Source organism: Aulonocara stuartgranti (assembly GCF_965226115.1).
Source record: "Aulonocara stuartgranti genome assembly, chromosome: 13".
Classification (NCBI taxonomy): Eukaryota; Metazoa; Chordata; class Actinopteri; order Cichliformes; family Cichlidae; genus Aulonocara; species Aulonocara stuartgranti.
Window position 1 is genome coordinate 34,935,820 of NC_138949.1, and position 9,141 is coordinate 34,944,960.

Genomic DNA, 9,141 nt, shown 5'->3' on the forward strand with positions numbered 1-9,141 from the left:
ACAGAGAGGACAGATGGTTTGAAAGAGGAGTGAAAGAAGCCATCTATGTCCACTGTGAGTGACCATCTTTGAACAGAGGCGGGGCTTACGACACCAACTGTCTGCCATCTATAATCCAGTTTTGAGATCCTTCCCAGACGCCTTAACGCCCACTCACATCCTGGGCCATCTGACCTCAGGAATTCGCATGATAAGGTGGGGCCAGATTTCACAATGAACTCACCCGAAACTCTGGCTGATTGGGACCCACACCCAGTTTCACACCTTGGCTCAGGCGATTAGAGGATCATCAGGGGTCCTTTTGTCCCTCTGTGGGGGGAAACTCCCACTAGGTTTATATCTGGGACTCTCCACCATTTGACCTTAGAACTGAAGAAGCTTCTCGGATGAGAGGTGAAACGTCTTCAAGCAACTTAAAGAAGTCCAGACGCTTTTCTTTGCAAGCTCCTTTGACTACGATGACCTGGATGACTGAGAACCTTCACAGACATAAAGTTAGGACAGTTAAAATTGAAAACGTGTTAAACATGGACTGCCTCACTAACACTCATTTACAGAATAAAACAAAATAAAAACCTTTTCACTGGTTGTTTTTATCTCAGCTGGAAGAACCTGTGAGCTGGATCTGACACCAAAATTCATTCACAATATGACCGATTTTATTCAACTTCAGTTATAACTGAATTCATTTTTATTTACATACCGCCAAATCATAACAACAGTTGGCTTAAGGCGCTTTATACTGTAGGGTAAAGCCCCTACAATAATACAGAGAAAACAGAGATAACCCCGACAACCAAACAACCCTCCTATTAGCAAGCACTGTGGCGACAGCGGGAAAGAAAAACTCCCTTTTAACAGGGGGAAAACTCTGGGCCTGGTTCTGCTGCGACGGGTTGGGAGTGAGGGGCAAGATACAAGACAAATCTTATGTTTATGTTTATTCTGTTGCCGAGGTGCTCCTGGGCGCTCATCTGAAGCCGAGATTAATCAGGTTTATTGTTTAGAAGAATAGAAGGCCTTTCAGTGTCACTACACACACACACACAATGAGACAGGGTTAGGGGTTACACACAGAGCATCTGCTACTCAGTGCAGACATATGGGGAAACCACAGGGGTTCTGCAGCACTATATACATATGAACAATATATGAATTATTAGCTGGTTAAAGTGCCAAATTATAGGGGGGGACTCTAGAGATGGTCCACATGTACAGCTTTGATTTCCAGTCCAGCGGAGCAGATATCCGAGGAAGATTCACTAAAACTGAGGATTTTCTCACGGAGTTCTGCAGGGCCTTTTTTCTGCTGCACTCACACTCATTGATCATTGGAGCTCACCAGAGAGCGACTGAAATGTCAGAATAAATAAATACATTTTTACGTCACAAACGGGCTTTTCAGTGCTTTACGACATCTCGCGACATTTGTGGACTTTCATTCCGCGGTCCAATCAGAAAGAGGCTGCGCAGGAGCTCCACCAATCAGAGGCCGTAGTGTGTGCTGTGGCTCTGCCGCCTGTGCGCCGCCGCCGCTCATTGAGTGCGGCCGGGCACGCTCCGCCCCGCCGCCGCGCCGCCGCCGCTCTCAGCTGGATGTGACAGAGGCGCGGTCACGGCAGCGACTCACACCCGAACCGAGCCGAACCGACCCGGGAGCAGCAGCACCGCTTCGGTGTCTCACGTAAGTGCTTGTGACGAACGGAACCGCTAGCTAAGGCGGGAAAACACGGACACGTCGCGCGCGGTTTGTCACACAGGCGGTCCATAAATGAACCGGGGCTCAGCGGGAGGCCGGCGGCGGCACGCGGGCCGGAAACGGCCCGAATCCCCGACCGAGAGAGGCCGAGGGTCCGGGAGGAGGAGGAGGAGGGGGGAGATGAGTGGCACCGCGGGCTCTTCTCCTGCTCTCAGCCCTCCTTCATCCTCCTCCTTCTCAGGACCTTATCTTCATCCTCCCCTGCCTCACGGTGATTATGATGATGATGTCATCATTTTAACGTAATTCTGAAGATGATAATGCAGGCCTGAGGTCACAGATGCTGCAGCGGTTGATCAGTGTGATTGATCACTAATTGATCAGCAGCTTCTGACAGAACATAACGGTAATAATAATAATTATTATTGTTATCATTATCATATATTTTCAGGTTGTTTGTGACTAAAATATGTCAAAATACAATAGTGAAGCCGGTTTAGTTTGGAATTTTCAAAATAAAATTGTTCAGAGATCTATTTAAAAAAAAATGAAATTTTGTGTTATTAATAACTCCTATTATTGCTAGACTTTATGTTTTATCTGTAGCTTTAAGGTTTTTCAGAATCATGACTTACAGGCCATTATTAACTTCTCAGCTTGGAATTTTATATTGAAAATTGTTGTTTTTTGTTGTATTTAACATTTTATTTTTTATATCTTATATTACATTATACCTTATAATTTTATTCGTGTTATTTATGTTTATTTTAATTTTGTAATTGTTTTTATGATTTTTTGGTGTTTTTATTATTTGGCTTTGTTTCACTACGCTCTTATTTTGAAGGACAATCCGCCGTACTTCCGTTTCTTCCAAACATTTAATCCTTTCCCACAATGCTCTGTGAGCTCGGAGGCTGCTTCCTGTTTATTGTGGCCGTTTCCCCCGGTGATTCCGACGTTTAACGTCGCTCTCCTGTAGCCAAAGCTCGGTGAGTTACCGGATTCCGGTCCCTTTTACCGGCGGCTCCGTGTCGTTTATCCCGCTCTCTTATTTTGACAGCGGATAAAATCCCCCTGCTTCCTCATCAGTGACAGCGAGCCTGACCGAACCGGAACTCCACTCAGAAAACCGTCGATTTTTCAACCACTCGAGGTGCGACGTAGAGAAAATGTTTTTTTTTATCACTTAAAAAATTTTCTGCATTTTAGTCGGTGTTTGATCAAATTCGGCATTTGGATAACTGAACAATAAGCTGTAAGTGCTGATGAACCGGGTGTCTTTAATAATGGATGCCCTGCTGGCAGCCGCCCTCCGCGGGCTGCTACTGGGAAATAACCGCTGGGATTGCTGAAAATGGCTCATATGTCTGCTCATATGTAATGTGAAAGAAACGTTAACGGTTTTATTCCACGTATAATCGATGTTTCGTTGATTGAAGAAGCGTTTTCGGTGGAAAAATTCGCCTGGCGCCTTTGCTCAGGTCGCGGCGCGCTGCGCGACCTTAAAACCGCGGAATTGTGAACGGAGTTCGGCGCGGCGGAATTCCGCGTTAAAGCGGAACGGCCGCCGGGTTTAAGTTGTCAGGTCAAACCTCCTTACGTCCACCGTCTCCCAGTCAGCAGCTCGCTTTTCTAGTTTCAGTGATGTGAACGTGGCGCCTTGCTGTTTTACTGCCCTCTTGAGGCCTTGAAGAGAAATAAAATAATAAATACAAGATAAATGAATACATTTATTTATACATTACACATAAGATGTAATGTATAAATAAATGTGTTACACATAATAAAAACATTTAAACCAAATTAATCTCATAAACTAAGTGTGGCGATAGTCAGGTTGTCGTACTCAGGTGTTTATTTAACCAATCACTTTGCAGCTTCACTAATCCATTTTCCCTGCCCCTTTCAGATCTGCAGCTGCTCCTCAGAAGTTCTTCTTCACCTCTTCGCTCCGGGTTCGCTTGTTCATGATGGAGGACTCGGAGGCGGAGCTGGCAGTGTCGGAGCCTGACGCCCTGGGTGCTGACTTCATTACGGTGGAGTTGGACACGCAGCCCATCGAGTACGTAGTGAAGTGGGCAGAGGTTGGCTCAAAGTTCACCATTTCCTGCGTGAAGAAGGACTCGGACGACCCGTCGGACCTGACCGCCGACCAGCTGAAGATCGAGGCGGATGAGGCGTTTTTTGCCCCGTATGAGGAGGTGTACCCTTGTGAGGTGACGGAGCAGAGCGTGGAAATAAAGACGGACTCTGACGAGGAGGACGAGGGTGTGGAGGAGCACGAGGTGCTGGTGGAGGCGGGCAGCAGCCAGTTGGATGGCGAGGCCGATTCGGACCAGGACAACTATGAGCCCGATGAGCGGCAGTTCCGCTGCAGCTACTGTGGGAAGTGCTACAGCCACGCCTCCAGCCTGTATCGCCACCAGCAGACGCACACGGGCAAGAGCTCGGGAGCCGCACCCCTCGCCAAGCGAGCACTGGAGCCGACGCACCAGGACGCACGCTACACCTGCCCCCACTGCGGCATGAGCTTCAAAGGAAGCAGGTTTGTCTCCGGTCTCTCCGAGCTTGACGTGTTTTCCTGTTCTCTTGTGTGATGTCACTTCCTGTTTTCCGTTCTCTGACAGGATGCTGGGCAGCCACCTGCGGCTGCACGGGAAGCGGAGGATCCACCCCTGCAACATCTGTGGAAAGGAGTTCAACCACAGTTCCAGCCTGTCTCGCCACCGCCTCATCCACAAGAAGGGCAAAGGCATCCCAAAGGACGCCGCCATTGGTGCAAATGTGGCAGCCCTGCGGCACTCACTGAAGGCCGGTGCCAAGAACCGGAAGACCAAGCGGCAGCAGCACGTGGCGACTGCCGTCATCCAGGGTGGAGATAAATTCTACGCCTGCCCACAGTGTGACATGACGTTCCGGACGTCCACGCAGCTGTCGAAGCATCAGGTGACGCACGTGAAGGAGCTGCTGGACAACTACACGCCGGGCAAGGAGAACCTCGTCGAGACCTCGTCTGACCTTAAGATCCGCCTCAAGCTCTGCTCCCGCGACAAACCCAACTTCTACACACTGTGCAAGAAGAACCGCCGCCGCCGGGCCGGACGGGCCGCCAAGCGGGGCCAGACCTCTTCCGAGGATGAGGACGCCCCAGGCGGAGGGCGCCATGTCTGTGGCCAGTGCGGGAAGCAGTTCAGCCATGCCTCCAGCCTGGCACGACACCAACTGACCCACCGGGCGGCTGACGGCGACGGGCGCGGGAAGCTTCAGCAGCACCCGAAGACTGGGCTCCCCGCCAAGAACAAGACGTACACGTGCGCAGCGTGCAACAAGACCTTCATGCACTCATCCAGCTTCTCGCGCCACAAGAAGGCCCACATGGAGGAAGAGCAGCGTGCCCGCGCTGCCGCTGCCAAGCGCCGGAAGAGGCCCGTACTGGATGAGACGGCGCCGCTCGAGTCCGACTCAGAGTGAAGGTGTTGGTCCGGGACCAGTTCTGGAAGGTTCTGATTGGAAGCGTTCTGGACCAGTTCTCCTCCAGTTCTGGACCCGTTGGGACAGATTCTGGTTGTCTGGGTTTCACGAACTGTTGGTTCTTCTCTGGTGTAGATAGCAGCAGGTTATCCACTTGTGGCCGCATGGTGGGAGGCCCTCCGCCGGCACACATATCCATATATGGTCAAAACCGACCGTTAGCTAAACGCTCTTACAAATGGATTAGATTCACCTGCCCCGCCCCTGCCCCGCCCCCTGCACCTGTCTGTCCGCAGTCAAGCAGACTCTTCATCCTGCCTACTCCACAGTCCTGTTTCCTATAGGCCACCTGGAGCAGAGAGGCTAGAGTCATGCAGAGCAGCATGGGAGTCCTGACATAATCATACCTGCAGGTTCAATTTCCAAACTGTTAGTGATCAATCATTCTGATCAATCAGAGCCGATCGGTTGTTTTGGTCGTCCATCAGACTGTATTCACCACCTTTGATCTCCACACACGGCCAACAAACAGATTATTGATCAGTGAAGGTGGTTCGTCCGATCAGAAGTTTTCTAAATTGATCTTAAGCCGATTGAATAATCAATGATTATTTTTCTCTTCCGATCATAATATTGGAGCTTGGATTAATCGGTAATCAACTCCTCGCTTACTTCCTGCGTCTCCTCTGATGCATTTTCTGCCTCTGTTCATCTCCATCGTTGTTCCCTTACTGTCAGACAGCCCCACCCAATCCCCTTTGAGTAACCTGATTGGCTGAGGTTCTTCCTAGCGCTGCATTCTGATTGGTCTGCTGCGTTTCACCTTCCACACTTTTTTTTTTTCCTTCATTTTAGCACGTAACCCCCAACTGGTCAGTCATGTTTGCTGGTGTCAGAGGTCGAAGGTCAGACTGTACTACTTATTTGTGAATTTGATGTAATATAGAACCCATATTTAAACTTTACCACAAACAATTTGAAGTAGCCCTGCCCATCGCTATCCTGTAGCTTCATCTTCATCATCAACACCAGGAAATGGTTTTCAAAGTAAAAGTCTCCAAATCAGTTTGGTTTGTTCCTGACTTCCACCCAGTCAGCTGTTTTCAGGAAGTTGGTGACACATAAACGCAGATGGTGATCCTCCAAGATGCTTCAAGTAAAATCAGACCTGCACACTCAGACGGACCTGTCCACATTCTCGACCTGAACTCAGAGATTGAGAGCAGTTGATTGGAAGCAGAGAAACGATTCTTAACCTTGCGCAGACGTCAAAGATCAGATCTCAGGTTTCAGCTCTGCCCAGAGCGCCTGAAGATCGGAACCACGTCTGAACACGAAGCGTTTTGGCCGCCAGAGCGTGCTCGGAGCAGGTCACCTGAACTCTGAGGCTGATGGTCAGGTGACCTCTGCTGATCTCAGGTGTGCAGAGGCAAAATCCAAAAACTAAAATTCAGATATGGAAGAATAATGAACGAATGTGAAGGTTGAGAGTTTTTGTTGGTCGGCGCTCGAACTGATCAATCCGATCAGTCTTTGATTGCTCAGAGTATCTGAAACAACCATCTGCTTTAGTGTCACTGACGGTCTGAAGCTGTTGGTCAAATCTGGTTCGCTCAGCCGGAGGAGAGTCCCTGTGACCAATCGGAGGAGACGTCCGGTTGGGCTGGTTTGTATTTCTGATTTTGGACTTGAGTTGACGTCTTACCGATGTGGTTCATTGATCAGATCAGTCCGATCTGAGGTGGACTGATCAGAGCATCCGGTCTGATCGGAAGTAGGCGGATTGGTCTGATTAGCAAAAGGAAAAAGAGTTTGAGTGTAAAAAAAAAATAAAAATTTCCCAAACTTACTGGTGAATCTGAGACTCGGTGATCAGTGGGACTGATCGATCTAAGATGCTTTAAAAAAAAAAAAAAAAATCCTGCAGATGTTTGTTTTATTCATCAGGATTCTGATGGACTCTCCAAAATAAAAGCCTGTGGAGTGCGCCTGACCCCCCCCCCCCCCCCCCACACACACACATTCTGTTTCCTGCTTATTGACACTTTGAGACTTTTACTGTTTGAATCGATTGGATTTAATTTAATTCTGATCTATTTATGAGTGTGTGCAGGCGGCGGTGGCGTTCTGTAGAAAACAAGGCTCCTCCCCCGCCCCGTCCGCCTCCATGTTCTGGTTTGTTTTGGGGCTTGAAGCCGCCGTTTTCCTCTGTCCGCGGTGCTCTTAGATCCATGTTGTGTTGGTTTGTTGGGTTTGCAGCGCCGCCTGCTGATAGGTCGTTCATTGTGTCGTGTTTGCTGATAGAATAAACCAGTTGACATGTTTGTCTTGCGTTTTGTAATAAACCTTTGAAAGAACCTTCCTGAGTGTTTAAATAAACTCACCTGTCACCGTTACCATGGTAACCACGGCTCATCAGGATAAAGCTTTGGTAAACTGACCGGCTGTTCTATAGCGCTGAGCACTCGCTCATTCACACCAGCGTGCAGGTGGGGATCAAACCACCAACCTTCCACTTAGCAGGTGACCTGCTCCACCACCCGAGCTGCAGCCAACGCAACAGTCGGCGATCACTGATCTGATGTCAACACTAGGAGAGGACTTCCTGAAGGTCTGACCTTTCACCTGCTGATCTGGATCTTCTTCATGAACACCTGGAACAACGGCTCGGTGACATCAGAGCTCGTCGGGTGAGCGTTCCCCAGGTTCTGCTTCGGTCTGACGCTCGTCACACAGTGACAGGACAGTGTTAATCATTTCTGTCTGCTCTTGATCAGTTTGTTCAGACCCAAAACAAGTATACAAAAACATCTGGCCAGTCAGATCGCTGCATTTGGCACCAACTGAATATCCAGAACTGAATATCCAATGAGATTGAAATGGTAAAATTTTTGCAGCTGGGTCAGTCGGCTCTGATCGCGCTGACTTCCCAAAACACAGTCGAAAGCTTCAATGTCACAATGGAACCTGGAAATCCCACTGCCTGCTCCGCAGACTCCGCGGGACTCATCGGGACAGCTCGTCATTGCTTCATGTTTTTGGAGGACGCGTTCACAGAAACGTATTTGCTTTGAGTATACGCTGCACCACAAGCTCGATATAAAAAGTCCTTTATTTTACAAAGGTGTCCTGACACGCTCCTCGACTGTGCAGAAGGACAGAGAACATTATATGCAGTGAGTGAACTGATTTAAATAAAACAAGCAGGATGATGGCTGTGACGGGGTCATGTACAGGAACTGGGATGTCTGTAAAACTTAATAAGAGATATATACCGTCCTTCACAAGGATGTGCAAGGTCAGTGAGCACCTGGGGGGCTGGTTATTTACAGTTACCACCTTTAGTGAGTGTGCACGTAGCTGTGCTGCACCAGAAACCTGGTTATGTATCTCATCATCATCACTGTTTATAAAAATAATCATATGCATTTATTATTGATATTTGATTTCTGCGAGTGCTTCGCGTCTCTGAGAGTGAATGTGTACTAGCTTCATGTGCTTCTCAGTTTTAGACGAGACCTAAAATAAAACAGAGATATTTGAACCCAGCTATAAATTAGGGTCCGGCCTACTCTTAAAGAAAGATCCAGGAGTTCCTGGTTGTGGATCCAGATGTCAGTGTGACGATCTCAGAGTGTCGTGGAGCTCCTTCGTGCTGGAAACGCTCGGATTGTCCCTGAACTTCTCCTGAGTCTGATAGAGAAGCAGGTGTGGGTGTAACCTGGCAGACTCCACCTCAGCATCAAAGCTGAGAAACCCTTCCTGTTACCTGTGGTGACCTTCGTAATGGTCTGGGCAGCTCACCTTCAACATCAGACGTGCTCACACCTGCCTCGGCTTCAGCAGCTCGAGCTCCTCTCAGAGGAGACACCTACTCCAATTGGCGAGGAGTACCTCCCCCCAGCAGACCATCTCGCTCAGGTTTCTCAGGGTTCTGTTCAGGCTGACCTCTGACCTGCACCTGAGGTCAG

General features: G+C 48.9%; 1 protein-coding gene across 4 annotated transcripts; it reads left to right on the forward strand.

Annotated features, from left to right (window-relative positions):
- Nucleotides 1-1,531: 1,531 nt before the first annotated feature.
- Nucleotides 1,532-7,527, forward strand: LOC309720028 (uncharacterized protein). 4 transcript variants are annotated; one of them, XM_082556565.1, is made up of 4 exons: nucleotides 2,564-2,688; nucleotides 2,760-2,852; nucleotides 3,609-4,244; nucleotides 4,327-7,527. In XM_082556565.1, exons 3-4 carry the CDS (start codon nucleotides 3,667-3,669, stop codon nucleotides 5,168-5,170), a joined length of 1,422 nt encoding a protein of 473 aa, XP_082412691.1. In that variant the 5' UTR covers nucleotides 2,564-2,688; nucleotides 2,760-2,852; nucleotides 3,609-3,666; the 3' UTR covers nucleotides 5,171-7,527. The 4 variants fall into 4 exon arrangements, with proteins under 4 accessions (XP_082412690.1, XP_082412691.1, XP_082412689.1 ...); XM_082556564.1 differs by lacking the exons at nucleotides 2,564-2,688; nucleotides 2,760-2,852 and adding an exon at nucleotides 1,532-1,684; XM_082556563.1 differs by lacking the exon at nucleotides 2,760-2,852 and having other exon boundaries at nucleotides 2,566-2,688.
- The last annotated feature ends 1,614 nt before the right edge of the window (nucleotides 7,528-9,141 follow it).